Here is an 18,752-nt window from a genome sequence, read left to right as displayed (position 1 = left end):
AGGATATAAATACCAGATCGGCCTCCACGTGGTTCCTCCAGGAAATCATCAGAGTTAAGTATTAATAAATTCGTTAAGATAGGCCAACTGACTTGCTTTTATCCTCACCTATCATGCCTCACTGGTGCCCCGCCAGCGTATACCAATAGCGCAGACGGGGTTACCATTTCATCTTAACCTATTAAAGAATACAAGTGGGACAGGGGTACCCAACTATAGCAGACGACTGATATTTTAAGCTACTATAGTTAATTAGATAGAAAACAAACACAACATAATATTTAAAGCAATTTTTTTTATTTTCTGGTCAGATTTTATAAGAAATATGAAATGTCTATAATACTTTCCATTATTGTTAAGAAAAAAAAGAAATACTTTTCGAAAAAAGAATACATCAACTGATCATTTGAATTTGGAACAATATTACGGCTTGAACATACCCCCGTACCTAAAAACTCACTGCACAATACAAAAATGTTTTACATAGCAATTAGCGGCTTTACAGATTTATTGTTTATAGGTAGGGGGGTCAGAATTAACCATACATTTTAACACTTAATTTCGACAAGGAACTCGTTTTAAGTACAAGAAATATGTTTTATCTACTTTTTTTTTTAATATGTAAAAAGTAACATATTTTATGGACCAACTATATTTACTTATCATATAATACGTGTCAGTTTTACTGACACGGCATTCTTTATTATAACTAGCGTATTTTTTTTTTTTGTTGTTAAGTACAACGTTTCAAGTCCTGTATTTTCAGATACGTAACTTAAGTATCTATTTAATCTAAGCAGATTGTTTTCTTAAATTTAATACAGAGTGAAATATAAGTGATTCCATTGTTGTCAATTTATTAAAGTATTTTTTAATCCAAAAAATTGGGGGACAAGGGATTGTTAGTAATGGAGACTGAGAATCCCATTGCTAGCAATATACCCAACCAGGTCGACCTCCTCGCGGTTCCCCCTGGACACTATCATGGTTAATTCTTGATGAATTCATCATGATGGGCTAACTGGCCTGTTTCCATTCTCATCTATCACCCTTCACTGGTGCTCCGCCAGCGTATTCCGTTAACGCAGGCGGGGTTACCATACCATTATCACCCATTAAAAAAAAATTCAAAAAATTTATAATAATTAATCCACAATTGTGGTATAATCAGCAATTTTATTTAAAAACAATACTGTAACGATACGTCGCCAATAAAGAAGCAGGTACGTAGGTAACCTTTTTTTTACCTGTAAAAATTTTTCATCGCGTCAATTCTCGTACAGTGGATTTGAATATGGAATATGATTTTGACAAAATCTCGACGGGACCAATCTGTCAGTATATCCTTTCAGATACAAAAAAAAAAATTCCCAAATCGGTTCACAACTAACGGAGTTATGAGGTGACAGACAAACATAGAAAAAAAATACAATCGAATGGGGAACCTTTTATGAGGTAAAATAAAAAAAAATATCAAGATCCCTTATTTACGAAAACAAATCTTCAATAAATCTATGTAATAACTATAACACTGTTTTCTTTCTTTCAAATTGGGAACTTATCACAAAAGAGACAAAACTGTTCAATAGCTAAAATAGGGGGGAAAGGGATTGTTAGTAATGGAAAACTAAGAATCCCATTGCTAGCAATATACCCAACCAGGTCGACCTCCTCGCGGTTCCCCCTGGAAACTATCATGGTTAATTCCTGATGAATTCATCATGATGGGCTAACTGGCCTGTTTTCATTCTCATCTATCACCCTTCACTGGTGCTCCGCCAGCGTATCCCGTTAGCGTAGGCGGGGTTACCATACCATTTTCACCCATCAAAAAAAATAGCTAAAATAGGTTTATGAGACGGTTTTACGTTTTATGAAAAAATATTACAAAATTTTTTACTTCTCGAATTATCTTTTGCTATCTTTTTTTCATCTTTTGCTATCTTTTTTTCATCTTTTGCTATCTATTTTTTCATCTTTTGCTATCTTTTTTTCATCTTTTGCTATCTATTTTTTTCATCTTTTGCTATCTTTTTTCATCTTTTGCTATCTATTTTTTCATCTTTTGCTATCTTTTTTTCATCTTTTGCTATCTTTTTTTTTCATCTTTTACACACTCGTTTGTGTCGAAACTTTTTCATTTCACGTAATTTCTGCCCTATCTTCACGCTAAATAACTTGCACGGTGGACAGAGGCAGTATATAACTTAATATAGTACATTTTAGATCACTTAAATTTCACTCCATATTTTTCAGTGGTACAGAAACAATTCTCAAGAGCATTTTGTTTAATCAAAAAACCTTCATAATCATCAATGATCAATAATGATTCATCACTGAACGTACCGTTTATTTGTAACTTGTTATTAATTAAACTAATATATTAACTTTACGTTACGCATTACAGAAGGCCTACCATGAAATATTTTCCCAAAATTTCGGGGACGAACGAAATAGAAATTTGATGTTAAAATTACATAATACATGGCCCGTTTAAAATTATTAAAAATATTAAAATATCGTTCCTTTGGACTATTAGGATAGGATTTATGATGAACGAAACGTTAAGCTCCATTTACTGGGTCGATTATGGTACGAACAAAAACACGACATTGAGCGCGAAAATTCGCAATTTCATTTCATGGTGGGCCCACAGTTTAAAATAATAATTCTCGCAAAAGCAATGTTTACAAAATAAAAATGTTTCATTTAACTATTAACTTTGAACTTATAATTAAAACAGGCGCCTGTCTTCGCTCGCAGGGCCGTTGCTACCCTAAAATGACAAGAGCCCAAGAAAATTAAACAGATTCGCTTTTTCGAAGTGAATTCTGCCCAATGAAAAGACCCCAAGAAATTTAAACAGATTCGCTTTTTCGAAGTGAATTCTGCCCAATAAAAAGACCCCAAGAAATTTAAACAGATTCGCTTTTTCGAAGTGAATTCTGCCCAATGAAAAGACCCCAAGAAATTTAAACAGATTCGCTTTTTCGAAGTGAATTCTGCCCAATGAAAAGACCCCAAGAAATTTAAACAGATTCGCTTTTTCGAAGTGAATTGCGACTTCTGCCCAATGAAAAAGTTCTTTTGCCCTACCCTAAAACTTGAGTCTAGCTACGGCCCTGCTCGCTGGACAATCAGTGTCCGTTCACATAGACCGGCTCGGAGATAATTATTTAAAATAGAATCGTTATAGGAATGTTGCGTTGGTTTGGCCATTTGGAGAGGATGGATGAAAGAAGAATTACGAAAGAGATTTATCGAGCAAGAATGAATGGAGATGTCGGTAGGGGCCGCCCTAGACGGACGTATGTCGACCAAATAGGCGACGAGCTGAAGAAGGGCCAAATTAAAAGTACCCGTAACCGGCGAGCGTGTATGAAAAGATTGGTGAATGTGGAGGAAGCGAGAGAGGTTTGTTAGAGTCGAAGCATTTGACGTTCCATTGTTTCTGCCTACACTAATGGGAGACATGCGTGACAGATATGTATGTATGTATGTAGAATTGTAAAATATCATTGAGATTTATTTTCAATCGGCTTCGAAAAGAAGCAGCTTCTCAATTCGTTTGTATTTTTTTTTCTGTTTGTCACCTCATAACTCCGTCAGTTGTAAACAGATTTGGAAAATCCTTTTATATCTGAAAATACTGAATACAACTTTTTATATCTGATAATCTAGGTATACTTACAAATTGTTTACATAGAATTTTTTTAATATTTTTTTTTTATACAACTTAGAATGGCAAACAAGCTGACGGCCCACCTGATGGAAAGTGGTAACCGTCGTCTATAAACATGAGCAGTACCATGGACATAACAGAGTATACTGTTTCGCCCATGATACCCCAAATGCGTTGCCATTCCTGAGGACTCAGGTGTTATTCCTCCGTACCCAGTAAATTCACGCCATATCGCACCCTTCAAACGGAAACACAGCCATACAAACACAACTGCTTCACGGTAGAAACACGAATGGGACAGAGGTACCCAAGCAATCGACTTTTGTACAAAGTCTGCCACTGGTAATTTTTTTAATAATAATAATAATAATGTTTATTTATTTATCTCACAATTTTATCAAAAACATTTCTGTAATTTACTTTATAAATCAAAATAACTAAGTTTTGCCACAATTAAAGTCCGTTTTTTTTATAAAAAACAATTTAATTAGTAAATCTCACTTCTTTTCACATATAAGAATGTTTGAGAGCCGACAAAAGTAAATGAGAAATGTAAAAATGAACTTTATATCAACGATCTACGACTCAATCACGCACGAATTGAAAAAAGTCACTTCTTTTATGTATTTAGCTTTTTGTATATGCATTTTTTATCTCTTTCCACTGTGCATGTCTCTCTCTATATCTTTTATTATTTGCGTGCTGTAAGTAATATAAATAAATGCTATATCTATCTATCTATCAAAAAAATATATTAAATACGCTACCCTCTCCGAGCCGGTCTGTGTGAACGGACACTTAGACATTGTAATATGGGGGTCATCGCTTACATAACAATTGCTAGAATAAAAAAAAAAGTTGTATAAGTAAATAACTTTCTCAACTTAAAACTGGAATACTATGTATTAAAGAAAAAAAAATAGGTATTATATCTATGATTCGAGATAAAATACTTGTCTATAAAATAGAGAGAAACCCATTATGTTTCCAGACCAGTGTCACTTGAACAAGCCTTACTAATATTATAAATGTGATAGTGAGTTTGTTTGTCACCTTGTTGCACCTTAACGGCGGGGGGAAAGGGATTGTTAGTAATGGAGACTAAGAATCCTATTGCTAGCAATATACCCAACCAGGTCGACCTCCTTGCTGTTCCTTCTGGAAACTATCATGGTTAATTCCCGATGAATTCATCATGATAGGCTAACTGGCCTGTTTTCATTCTCACCTATCACCCTTCACTGGTACTCCGCCAGCGTATCCCGTTAGCGCAGGCGGGGTTACCATACCATTTTCACCCATCATAATAATAAGAAGGAACTTTTTTTTATGCAACTTAGAATGGCAAACAGGCTGACGGCCCACCTGATGGAAAGTGGTAACCGTCGCCTATAGACATGAGCAGTACCGTGGACATAACAGAGTACACTGTTCCACCCATGTTACCTCCCATGCGTTGCCATTCCTGAGGACTCAGGTGTTATTCCTCTGTACCCAGTAAATTCACGCCATACCCCACCCTTCAAACCGAAACACAGCCATGCAAACACAACTGCTTCACGGTGGAAACACGAATGGGACAGATACAATATTGCATATCACCTATATTGTTTCCTTATATAATTGTGGTACATAATATAAACTCAAATCTCGGTATTCACAATTCCATTGGCACCACTGGTCTCACTGTTCACCTTTGATTACACTTTACATTTTATACACTTCTGTTACATTAACACTTAAAGGTTCATTTCTGATCACGCATCACTTACTGTTCAACGGCGACAACTTGCACAAAACGGTTATAAATCTTGCGCAAGAGACGCGTTCACAAATAAAAGCGTTACTGCGCAAGTAACATAGTACGATAGTATTGAAGTACTACTCTGTTCCACTTCACTTTTGTTCGTTTCTGATCACATAACACTTGGGATCACTTCTGTTCACGCGTGATGTACAACTAACCAAACAAGTTTTTCAAGTCATGCTCGTACATGGCTATGACCAGCATGATCCCTATGCCGCTGGCCAAACCCATCAGTTGCAGGATGCACTGGCACAGTGTGCCTTCGTTGCTGTGTGACGTGCTCAATTCAGGCATCTGTAATTTAAGGGAAATTACTTTAATACATAAATAAATAATACACACAGTCATACCAGAGGGAGACTTTGTACAAAAGTCGATTGCTTGGCTACCTCTGTCCCATTCGTGTTTCCACCGTGAAGCAGTTGTGTTTGCATGGCTGTGTTTCGCTTTGAAGGGTGGGATATGGCGTGAATTTACTGGGTACGGAGGAATAACACCTGAGTCCTCAGGAATGGCGACGCATGGGGGGGATCATGGGTGAAACAGTCTGTTATGTCCATGATACTGCTCGTGTCTATAGGCGACGGTTACCACTTTCCATCAGGTGGGCCGTCAGCTTGTTTGCCATTCTAAGTTGTATAAAAAAAAGACGTACAGCGAGGACTTCAATCGCGAGGGAGGGCCTCATCGACGATGCACTATCATTATAAAACCCACGAGCACTATGTCAAGAGTGTACGACTGAAGGGAGAGATGTTCAGCCGTGGACATTTAACGTCTACTATGGTATGGTCTCCAAACTACTTAAGCAGCAAATTCCAATACCTTTTTGAAACTCACGATCGTAACCTTCGTTCCAATAACACTCTCCAACTATCTTTCCACTCACACCGTACTGGTTTCGCTTCAAACTCTTTTCTCCTACATTCTTCACGACTCTGGAACGCGCTTCCTGATGCCATTAAGAGACTACCGACTAAACCGTCTTTCAAAAAAGCGTTCACGCTCACTTTTTTACTTTACCCGAGCAGTAAGTACTTTATATTATTCTCAATTTCGTGTATAATATAGTATATGTCATATATGTGTAAGTATATTTGTTATTTATATATATTTATTCGTTTATATATATAATTTTAGTATGTATGTATATCAATAATTACTAGTACCGCATTCGTGTATTCTGACACTTCCCTACGGTTGACTGGGAGAGAATGCTTTTAGCATTAAGTCCGCCATGTACACATATATGTACTAATGAATAAATAAATAAATATGGTAATATTATTGACGTGGTTTGAAAGCAGCTCACCATATCGACAAGGGCGATGTACAGGAAGGTGCCGGCGGCGATGGCGAAGAGCCAGCGCGTGGCGGAGGGCGTGTCGCCGGCCACCACGCCGCACACCATGCCTGCGAGGCACAGCGCCGACGACAGCACGTTGTAACACACCGCGCGCTTCACCGACATGCCAGCCTTCAGTAGCACCGCGAAATCGCCTACGGCCACATACACACAAACCATACTTTTTAATGGATGATAATGGAATTGTAGGGGGTAAGGGACTGTTAGTAATGGGGAGAATAAGCCCCATTGCTATCAATATACCCTAGCAGGTCGACCTCCACGCGGTCGCCCCTGGAAACCATAGTGACTAATTTATCATTGAATTCGTCACGGTGGGCTAACTGACCTGCCTTTTCATTATGTTAACTAAACTCATCCATCATCTTTCTGATGAATATGGGGTACAACACCCCCGGAGACCACAGCTGTCACTATCGTACCCCACAGTCTCCCACATAGTAACGTCTTAACCCCTCCCCAAAACTCCTTTATAAATCCACTCAAAATACTTCCAAAAATTTTAATCACCAACCTGCTTTTTTTTTATACAACTTAGAATGTCAAACAAGCTGACGGTCCACCTGATGGAAGGTGGTAACCGTCGCCTACAAACATGAGCAGTACCGTGGACATAACAGATAGTATATATACAGCAGTATACAGAAATAGGCTGAGAAGATGGTGATGATGATGGATGATGAAACTCACCCAATTCATGGGGCAACTCGTGACAGAGCACCGCGATGGCGGTGGAGAAGCCACCAGCTAAATTGGACGCGAAAGCAGCACCTGAAAAGGAAAAAATATTAAAAAAAATTGTTTTATATTCATTAATCAACTAGGTCATAGGTTCTCGAAGTGGACTATAACGCCCCCTAGTGGACGTTTAGGAAGCCAGACATGAGAGCATTCACCATTCAGTCCTCCAACATCCTCTAGACCAGCCTTTCACAAAGTGGGCGATAACACCCCCTTGTGGGCGCTGCGGGCCTAAAGGGAGTCTTTAATAGACCCAGAAAAAAATGGGTGCATTGTGTAGAGACTTGGAGGGTGGTTTGTTGATCATGAAGTAATAGTGGTTTTTAAATGGGTGAAAAAATGGGGGCGCTAAAAAATAATTTATTCTCAAAGTGGGCAGTAGACAAAATAAGTTTGGGTACTACTGCTCTAGACTGTTCCCCCTGGAAACCATCGTGCTTAATTCTTATTGAATTCGGCAATACGGGACTAACTGACCTGCATTTTCATCCTCACCTATCATCCCTTACTGGTGCCCCGTCAGCGTGTACCGATAGCGCAGGCAGGGTTACCGTTCCGTATGTGTGCGTATGTGTCCGGTGGTGTGTATATCTTCACCTTAGAATATATAGATAGAGTGTCTCCATACAAATGCTTCGAGAAAAGTGGCTCAACTTTTTCATACAATTTTGCGTGATCAATAGTTATGAGTGATTCCTTTATAGCTTCTATATTTATTTTGTCTTATAATTTTTGCATCTTTTTAATGCGTAAACACTCATTTTATTTATTAAATAATACGTCAAGATACATTGTGTGCGTAAGTATATAGAACACTGATAAAAAAAACGAGTCAGCTAATTTGACAATTAGCTGACAAACAGTTGATCCGGTTTTGAGGCTCGAGGCTCTAATCCGGTGTTTCCCAACGTAGGGCCCACGCCCCACAGGGGGGCAATTATGAAATGGACTCAAAACGATTTTAACCCTCTTGTTCGGGGCCATTTAAATGCTACGAGTAGATACCGGTGCCAATCTTAACAAAAAAAAAGTTAATTAAAAAAAATCCAAAGAGTGGTTGTGCGTGGAAGAAAGTGCCTTGAAAAACGCACGGTGGAAAACCGCCACTCGTCCAGATGATTGGGATGAAACTTTAGTTTGTGGCGGGTTGTACGGTGGTGAAAATCAGCAGCAGGTATCAATCCGAACAATTCCTCAGAACACTCCCCATGATAAATTCGGTAGAAGATGCACAGAGATGCAACATCTCTGCGTAGTTGCAGTAAGTCGAGTTGGACAGTAAGGCGTTGACTATCAATAATTCGAGCCGCCCGACTTTGAATGCGGTCTAACGGAAGGAGTTGGTACTGTGGCGCTCCTGCCCATAAGTGAGAACAGTATTCCATATGCGGCCTGACTTGAGCTTGACTTTGTCGGGAAAAATTATGCATGAAGGCATAAAAATTTTAGAAATGTTCAAGTGGGGCGTGGCACAAAAAAGGTTGGGAAATACTGCTCTATAATCCATAATCTAAGATCCTTACCTATGGCCATGCCGTCGGTGAAGTTGTGTAGACCGTCGCCCATGATCACCATCCACGCGACGGAAGACATGGAAGAAGGCGGCGCGTGCACGTGGCCGTGGGCGTGCGAGTGCCCGTGGTGGGCTCGCGAGTGCTCCCTGCAGCAGTCAAGGAGACAGACGGATCAATAGATATTATAATTTATTTGCATTACTTACAGAACATTTACAAACAGATAAAAAGGGGAAGGGGGTTATTAGTAATGGGGTCTAACTGATCCATTGCCAGCTATACACAACACAGGTCGACTTCCACGAGGTTCTCCCTGGAAACCATAGTGGTTAATTCTAGTGGAATTCATCACGATGGGCTAACTGACCTGCCTTTTCATCCTCACTTATCACCCCTCACTGGTTCCTCGCCAGCGTGTACCGATAACGCACATGTTAGTGCGAGACAGATATACAGAGATATATACGTGAAAACGAATCGTGTTCGCGAATGACATACTTTAATATAAATTTTACTGTGTAATTTATTTTTATCAGTTTTGTAGCTATAAAAGGCGGACCCACGTTGGGCGCCAATTGCTATCGTAAAACAAATATTTTATGTCAGTACCGTTTATTGAACGAGTAAAAGCAATAATTATAAAAATAAGTATATTTGGGGGGAAAATGGATTATTAGCAATGGAGTTTGACAGCCCCATTGCTAGCAATACGCCCTGTTAGGTCGATCTCCACGTGGTTCTCCCTGGAAACCATCGTGAACAATTCTTGTTGAATTCGTCACGATGGGCTAACTGACCTGCTTCATTCTCACCTATCCTCCTTCACTGGTGCTCCGCCAGCGTATCTCGTTAGCGCAGGCGGGGTTAACATACCATTTTCACACATCAAAACATACCCATGTACCAAATTTCATTTAAATCCTTGTTTAAACGGATTGGTAACGAAACATCTTGGCATCCTTACAGACTTTTACATCCGCTTACCTAAATACTATTATATTTTTTACCCTAAGGCTGTCTTGAAAAGATTGCTCTCAGCAATAAGACCGCCTCACTGTACTTATACAATTGTATCGTTGCGTTTGTAAATTGTCTCGCTTATTTCCTATATTGTATTTTTTTTATACAACTTAGAATGGCAAACAAGCTGACGGCCCACCTGATAAAAAGTGGTAACCGTCGCCTATAGACATGAGCAATACCATGGACATAACAGAGTATACTGTTTCGCCCATGATACCCCCCATGCGTTGCCATTCCTGAGGACTCAGATGTATTCCTCTGTACCCAGTAAATTCACGCCATATCCCACCCTTCAAACCGAAACACAGCCATGCAAACACAACTGCTTCACGGCAGAAACACGAATGTAACAGAGGTGCCCAAGCAATCGACTTTTGTACAAAGTCTCCTCTGGTAAAGCAAATAAAGTATAAGTAATAAAGTGATAACGTATAAAGGATAACGATCACTTATAATTGGCCGAAACAAAAGTTACTATGTCTATCACCAACTAAAAACATGTATAGTATAAATTTTTAAATGACTTCGATAACAAGGAGTTGTCAATTCATTCATATATTTTTTTCATCAGTTCAGAACCTATTTTGATATTTCTTTTTACAACACAGGGGGCAAACGAGCATGCGGCTCACCTAATAGTAAGTGACTACCGCCGCCCATGATCACCCACAACACCAGCGGCATTGCAGGTGTGCTGCCGGCCTTTTAAAAAGGAATATAGTCTTTTCTTGAAGGTTATGATGTTGTATCGGTTCGGAAATACTGCTGCTGGAAGTTGATACCAAAGAATGGTTGTGCGTGGAAGAAAGTGCGTTGAAAAACGCACGGTGGAAGACCGCCACACGTCCAGATGATATTGTTTTGATATTGTTTTTAATATAAGTTACTTGTAGAAAACAACTTCGCAACTCAGCAGAATTTTTGCTCCAAAAAAAAGGAAGCTTCTATCATCCTAACATTAATATAAAACTCTAAATGATTGAAGAATAATTGCCAAAATTGGTACAGAATTGAACGACATAGCTCGTAACACAAAAAATAAAAATTGAAAAGCGCCATCTGGAAGTCACTTAAAAAAAACACAACTACAAACCACTCACCTTAATATAACTGTATAGCTGTCCCCATCCTTCAAATCCTTAGCACCTTCCTCTTTATGCTTGATATTGTTCATTTCCACCACAGCTGGAGTCGTCTCAGCCTTCAACAGCCAATCTTTGGCTGTTGGCTCATTTTCTTTCGCCTCCGAATTGAGAGCGTTCGACGAGACCACACTCACTGAGTTATTGTGATTCTTGTTGGCTTTAGGACTGGGCGGTATTTGACCATCTCTGAGGTGATGATCATCATGAGTATCAGTGTCAATTTCGTCGTAACAGTAAGGGTATCCTGAGTATTTGTGTTTGCACGTCATAGTTGTGGGATCACCTTTGTCGTCCCTCTTGAAGATCTTCAACAGAGAATTGGAGGTCGAATTAGTGATTGGGGCTTTAGAGCCACCCGAGCAACCGCCGGCCGTGTCATCTTTGAACACGCGAACTCTAGAAGGCAATTTATCTTCCTCCAACTTCTGCCTGCGCTTCCTCCACTCGACGACAACAGTTAGGCCCTTTTCCGTGAAATAAAAGAAGACCACACCCAGCATTGCGGCTAATCCCTTCCACATACCGTCGTCATGGGAGTGCACAGTGATTGCTGTGTCCTCGTGCTCAATCGGACTCATTGCATGTGGCATTAAATGCAATAGGGCATCACCACACAAAGTGCCGACAGCTAACGCGACCAAGAATTGCAACAAATGATTATAATATGTCTTATGCATGATAGGTATCACAGCCACACCTAAAAGACCACAGGCACTAATAGCTGCTATACTTAGAGACGAGTACAACCAGACGGCATACATATTTTTGCCTTCTGCCTCGTCTGCGCGCTTCAAATCTCGCCCGTCAACTCTTATGCTGGGTAGATTCTTTTCTTTGACACATCCGAGCTGTTCTATAGATGTATTGGCAAGTTTTTGATATAGGAGTATAGGGCAAATGTTTTGCAGGGTGTCTTTGGACAAGACTTCCGCGTCGTGGTCCTCGTGTGTGTGGTCGTGGTCATGGTCGTGTTCGTGAGGTTTTAACCTCGTGTTCACGGTTGTGATGAGTTCGGCACTGCTGACGCACTGGAATTGAAGGAATTGAAATGAACATTATTGATGCTGCTTTTTATTGTTGATACTGGAAATGATTGAGAGTTTATGAGCAAACAAGCTGACGGCCCACCTGATGGAAAGTGATAATCGTGGCCTATAGATCTGAACGTAGCTACTGCTCAACATAGCCTCCCCCATTTTTTTGGGAGATTTTGCCTGTAGTCGCCACGCTTGGCAGGCGGGTTGACAACCGCAGTTTGGCTTTTGATGCTGTTTTAAGAGGGACGCCCATCCCTCCCCCATAAGCTCCCTTAGTCGCCTCTTACGACACCCACGGGAAATGAAGGGGTAGCCTATTCTATACTGGGACCTACACGACTATAACACTTGAACAGCATAGTGGATATTACTAAATACACTGTAAGGCCGATAGTACCCATCAAACGATCCTAAGAAGCGGAAAGAGATTGTTAGTAACGGGAAGGTTTGCCCCATTGCTATCAATATACCCTTTTAGGTTAACCTCCACGAGGTTCCCCTTGGAAACTAACTACTAATTTATCGTTGAATTCGTCACGGATGGACAACGAAGTGATCCTAAAAGGGTTCCGATTTTTTTCCTTTGGAGGTACGAAATCCAAAAAAACAGTCAAATAATGATAAGATAGCAATGATAATACTCTTAAAAGACAACTTACATTTATAACGTCTTGTTTAGCACCGATTTGGCCAATGTAACCTATATTGTCCGTAGTCTCAGACCCTCCCTCTATTAACTTATGTAAGTCTAACTTCTCCAGCATCCTGTTGAAGCCCGTCAGATTCATCGTCATGCTTTGAGCATCGCCGTACAGTCTGAATATCTGCTCTACGTAATACGTGTTCGGGTTCAAACTCTTCAACTCCCTCTTTGATCTTTCTTTGTGCCTGATCTTCTGGAGTTTCTGGTGATACCTCGCCTTCGAGTCTAGTCGCCTCTTCTCTTCTAAATTTACTATCGTATGTTCCGGTTCTATACTTGGATCGTAGGTTAGTATACCATTATTTTGTATATCTATGTGTGAGCCGCATGTGTGGGCAGCACAAAGTAGGCAAAACATACAAACTGTTACTAAATGATGCGACATTTTGACCTTAAACTAATGATAGGCTTATGTTTCAATCTTATTCCATGTGATGCACCGTTCAATGTTCATATCTCGCTCGACCTGTGGACAAACAAACATGCATATTACTCCATCTGTTAGAAAAATAACATGTATGTGTTTGCATGGCTGTGTTTCGGTTTGAGGGGTGGGATATGGCGTGAATTTACTGGGTATAGAGGAATAACATCTGAGTCCTCAGGAATGGCAACGCATGGGGGTTATCATGGGCGAAACAGTATACTCTGGTATTTCCATGGTACTGCTCATGTCTATAGGCGACGGTTACCACTTTCCATCAGCTTGTTTGCCATTCTACGTTGTATAAAAAAAAGTGTTTTATTTGCATCTGGCAACTATGTTAGAAATTAGTATTTCCTTTCAAAAAGACTTCAAAAAAAGGGACGTTAAGAACCTCCTTCGTTTGGACAGTATTTTTCTTGTTTGTCCTTCATAACTCCGTCAGTTCTAAACCAATTTTGAAAATTATCTTTTTATCAGAAAGAATATGGACTACAGATTGGTCCCGTAGAGATTATATCGTTATTGCTTAAGTGGTTCAGTTTCTAGACCAAAAATTATTAGGTCAAAATTAAACTGGGTTTTTTGTGTGACAAAATCTTTAATTATTTTTAGATATACATATATAGATAGAGCATCGAGTCTTAAAAACTGGTCAACTTTTTGTCAGCTCGTTGTCAAATTAGCTGACTCGTTTTTTTTATCAATACGCACACAATGTATTTTGACATATCTATATTTAATTATTTATTAATAAAATAAGATAATAATAAAAAATAAATATAAAAGTTATAAATGAAACACTCACAGCTATTTATCAAGCTAAATTCTAAGAAAAAGTTTTTTTTTTACAACTTAGAATGGCAAATAAGTTGACGACCCACCTGATGGAAAGTGGTAACCGTCGCCTATAGACATGAGCAGTACCATGGACATAACAGAGTATACTGTTTCGCCCATGATACCCCCCATGCGTTGCCATTCCTGAGGACTCAGGTGTTATTCCTGTGTACCCAGTAAATTCACGCCCTTCAAACCGAAACACAGCCATGCAAACACAACTGCTTCACGGTTGAAACTCGAATGGTACAGAGGTACCCAAGCAATCGACTTTTGTACAAAGTCTCCCTCTGGTAATGGGACAGAGGTACCCAAAGTTGACACTTGGTCAACTTCTCGAAGCATTTGTATGGAGACACTCTATCTATATAATCTAAGTAAATATTGTTAAAACGTCACTAAATTACTAAGTGGTTAACATAACAAACTATTTATTGCGCACAAAACAGATTGTTGATACAGAATGTGCAGTAACAAAAGGTGGCCTTGTGTTTGGTCTAAATTGTGTTCCACGTCAAGTTCGTAAATTTGGGACAGTCCTAAACTCAAAAACTACTGTGGAAAACATATTATTTCATACAAAAAAAAAGTAAGCAATTGGCAAATATGAATTCATTCATTCAAGGATAGTGTTGAGAGTAAGGCTTTATTATATACCTATATATATATATATATAACAAAGTCGCTTCTAGTCTGTCTGTCCATATGTATGGTTAGATCTTTAAAGCTTCGTAACAGATTTTGATGCAATTTACTAAAACAAACTAATAAATGACCCGACTGTAAGACAGTCCGCTGATATCCAATAAAAGCTACTCTCAAAAATAATCACTACATAGTATAAAACAAAGTCGCTGTCGCTGTCTGTCCGTCTCTATGTATGCTTAAATCTTTAAAACTACGCAACGGAAATTGAAGCGGTTTTTTTTTTAATAGATAGAGTGATTCAAGAGGAAGGTTTATATGTATAATACATGCATAATATTGTAGAGAAACACTGATAATTTTAGAGGTTTCTAATGCAATGTCTTAAATAAACACATTTTTTTGCGGTTACATTGCAAACGTTGGCAAATTGCAAACCCTACGAGATAGATCAAAATAATGTACTACGGCTATAATAATGAATAATGTAATACACCTTAAGAAGGTCGTCAAAAAAGTCCGCGATACTATATGCCTATCTCTTAGAGAGAACCCACAATAACTATTTTTTATCCTTTACATTTTATGGAAAAAAAATGGGTTATTTACGAAGTGATTTCAAGCAATACAGCATTAATTCTTATCCAATTAAGTACCTTACATACATTGTCCATTTAATATAAATCAATATGTTCCTTTACAGCATGTAATTTAAATGAATATTTCCGAAGATATTACAGATTTAAAATGCAGGGACATAGCGGCTGCGACGGTACCGGCCGGTACCGCCGCCGTTCTCCCTGAGTCGCCGCTTAAGACACCCACGGGAAAGGAAGTGGTGGCCCTATGCCGGGATCATACGGAACGTCATCGTTACGACCTTGTAAAATGTCTCTGGCTCGACCGAACAGTCACTCCGTCACACTGATGATTCAATACTTCATTGTACTAGTAAATGGCTTATCTAATTAGGAATTAAGCGATAAACGTAAGACGGTAGAAACAATGCGGACACACTTGTAAACATGTTATATGTAACATTACCATAAGGAAGACTGTACAAAAGTCGTTTGCTTGGGCACCTCTGTCCCATTCGTGTTTCTACCGTGAAGCAGTTGTTTGCAAGGCTGTGTTTCGGTTTGAAGGATGGGATATGGCAGTGAATTTACAGGGTAATGAGGAATAACACCTGAGTTCTCAGGAATGGCAACGCATGAGGGGTATCATGGGCAAAACAGTATACTCTAGTATGTCCATGGTACCGCTCATGTCTACAGGCGACAGTTACCACTTTGGGCCGTCAGCTTGTTTAAAAAAAAAGCATGTAAAATTCTAATAACATTAATGAGAAAGTTTGTAATGATGGAACGAAATTAAATTAAATATAAAATATTTATTCGTTTTAAACAGACATTTTACATAATAAACGCCACGTGACAGAACTTTTTGGCATCTGTTTAATTGCCTTAAAATTGTCTGTTATGTCCATAGTACTGCTCATGTCTATAGGCAACGGTTACCACTTTCCATCAGGTGGGCCGTCAGCTTGTTTGCCATTCTAAGTGGCATAAAAAAAAAAAAAAAGGCGTGTATTAATTAAATAATTTTTGTATATTAATTTAATGTATTAATTAAATAAATATACAAGACTAATGTTGGTGTTAATGAATAAAATAACAGAAAATGTCATACGGCCGTATAAACCTAACAAATTCAGATACAACCCGCTTGCATACTTTCTACATAAACTGTGTCGAGTATATAATCTAGTGATGTAAAATTTGTCAATGACAAATAATTGACATATCAAACATTTTCTATACACTAGCCTGCTATGAATTGAGATAAATAGCAACTGATGGTGTATCTTTCGTCCTTTTTTTACTAATTACATTTGCATAAGAAGAAAAGAGGTAACCGTATGATTTATAGTTTTTATTTTATCATTCCTTCTATGTAATTCCTTGTTCTTAGTTTGACTTAGTGTTTTTAAATTAATCGCTGCTCTATAATTTAGTTCTTGTAATATCTTTACAAGGTAATCTATACAATTTGTCAGTCTGTTTATAAATTTTTTTGTTAGTTTTTGTTCAATATTAACACTGACCTCGTTCTAGATACTGGTCTATAGTCTATTCGAGGTGCGCTAAAGGACTACCCGTATTCGTTCCGTTATGGGCCCAGTGATATTTCCCTTTTTGGAATATTTCGTAAGAACAGCGAATTTTTTACAATGCGAGTTATGGGCCCAGTGATATTCCCCTCTTTGGAATATTTCGCAACCCCAATTTTTTTTAATGCGAGCTTTCCCGACGTTTAGGTTGAATCCACATACATAAAGTCTGTCGAGATGATTAAAATATATATTCTTTATTGCACTTGAAAAAAAAAAGAGAAAAATATTACGTATAAAACGTATATGTCTTCATATTTTTTACGGTAATTGTTCTGTTATATCATTACGTACTATTTGGGATCGAGAGATATGATCGAAAGATACTTTTAAACCGGTCAAATAAACGGGAAGGGGGGAAAGGGATTGTTAGTAATGGAGACGGAGAATCCCATTGCTAGCAATATACCCAACCAGGTCGACCTCCTCGCGGTTCTCCCTGTATATATATATATATATATATATATATATATATATATATATATATATATATATATATATATATATATATAAACGGGTTACGCGAACGGTATCGCGGGTAAAAACTAGTATATGAATAAAAGTGGATCGAGTACAGAGGCCGTAGGTGGAACGATCGCCGAGCGCCGATCAGACACGGCCGCGTCGCCGCCCGTGACGAATCTATTCGACTCGCCGCCGAATGTAATCGACTCAACACGATCGATATTGAATCGAATTATATTATCGATATTTTGTATTATCACAGAATACATAATATTATGAGTAGGTATTAAAAAAATTGGCATACTTAATAGATATTTTATTTATTCATTAGTACATATATGTGTACATGGCGGACTTAATGCTAAAAGCATTCTCTCCCAGTCAACCATAGGGAAGTGTCAGAATACACGAGTGCGAAAGTCGATTGCTTGGGTACCTCTGTTCCATTAGTGTTTCAACCGTGAAGCAGTTGTGTTTGCATGGCTGTGTTTCGGTTTGAAGGGTGGGATAAGGCGTGAATTTACTGGGTACAGAGGAATAACACCTGAGTCCTCAGGAATGGCAACGCATTTGGGGTATCATGGGCGAAACAGTATACTCTGTTATGTCCATGGTACTGCTCGTGTCTATAGGCGACGGTTACCACTTTCCATCAGGTGGGCCGTCAGCTTGTTTGCCATTCTAAGTTGTATAAGAAAAAAACTTGGGAGATATTTGGACATGGATATTTATTTATTTACTTATTATTTTTGAGAGTAGCTTTTATTGGATATCAGCGGACTGTCTTACAGTCGGGTCATTTATTAGTTTGTTTACATTCCCATTTACTACATCTTAATGAAAATGTAAACAAACGCATAATTGAAACAGACCGTGGACATGTTTACACGCGCTGTGTGACGGCACCCAAGCCAAGGTCGCGACATTAGGATCCAATTTGCCCAAGTCAAGGTCGCGACATTAGGATCCAATTTACCCACAAACTAGACGTTAACGTCCGCACGTAATCTAGTCATGAACTTGACTTATTTACAGTGTTGCCAGATTGCGTATTTTTTCGCAATTTTGAATAAAAAAATAATTATGCTTGCGATATTTTGGAGCAGTGAAATTCTTGGAGAAATTTTACTAACTTTTTTGACGGTGTTGCCATCTATGCCTATTTTAATATTATAAAGAGGGGAGAA

The 18,752-nt window shown here is 38.7% G+C and overlaps 1 protein-coding gene across 5 annotated transcripts in view; it reads right to left on the bottom strand.

Annotated features, from left to right (window-relative positions):
• Positions 1-275: 275 nt before the first annotated feature.
• The window catches only part of LOC113511394 (zinc transporter foi), a 42,503-nt gene continuing 24,026 nt past the window's right edge, over positions 276-18,752 (bottom strand). For all 5 annotated transcript variants that reach the window (XM_052901056.1, XM_052901057.1, XM_052901058.1 and 2 more), the window contains exons 2-7: positions 12,975-13,484; positions 11,234-12,306; positions 9,120-9,256; positions 7,546-7,626; positions 6,802-6,989; positions 276-5,783 (exon numbers count right to left, since the gene is read on the bottom strand). In XM_052901056.1, coding sequence (XP_052757016.1) covers positions 5,643-5,783; positions 6,802-6,989; positions 7,546-7,626; positions 9,120-9,256; positions 11,234-12,306; positions 12,975-13,403 — 2,049 coding nt within the window. In that variant the 5' untranslated portion in view covers positions 13,404-13,484 and the 3' untranslated portion in view covers positions 276-5,642. The remainder of the gene's footprint in view (positions 5,784-6,801; positions 6,990-7,545; positions 7,627-9,119; positions 9,257-11,233; positions 12,307-12,974; positions 13,485-18,752) is intronic.

The sequence above is a fragment of the Galleria mellonella genome, unplaced genomic scaffold (genome assembly GCF_026898425.1).
Source record: "Galleria mellonella isolate WM207_F2 unplaced genomic scaffold, CSIRO_AGI_GalMel_v1 utg746, whole genome shotgun sequence".
NCBI lineage: Eukaryota > Metazoa > Arthropoda > Insecta > Lepidoptera > Pyralidae > Galleria > Galleria mellonella.
The sequence above is the reverse complement of the archived record's forward strand: the minus strand, read 5'-3'. Positions and strand labels throughout refer to the sequence as shown.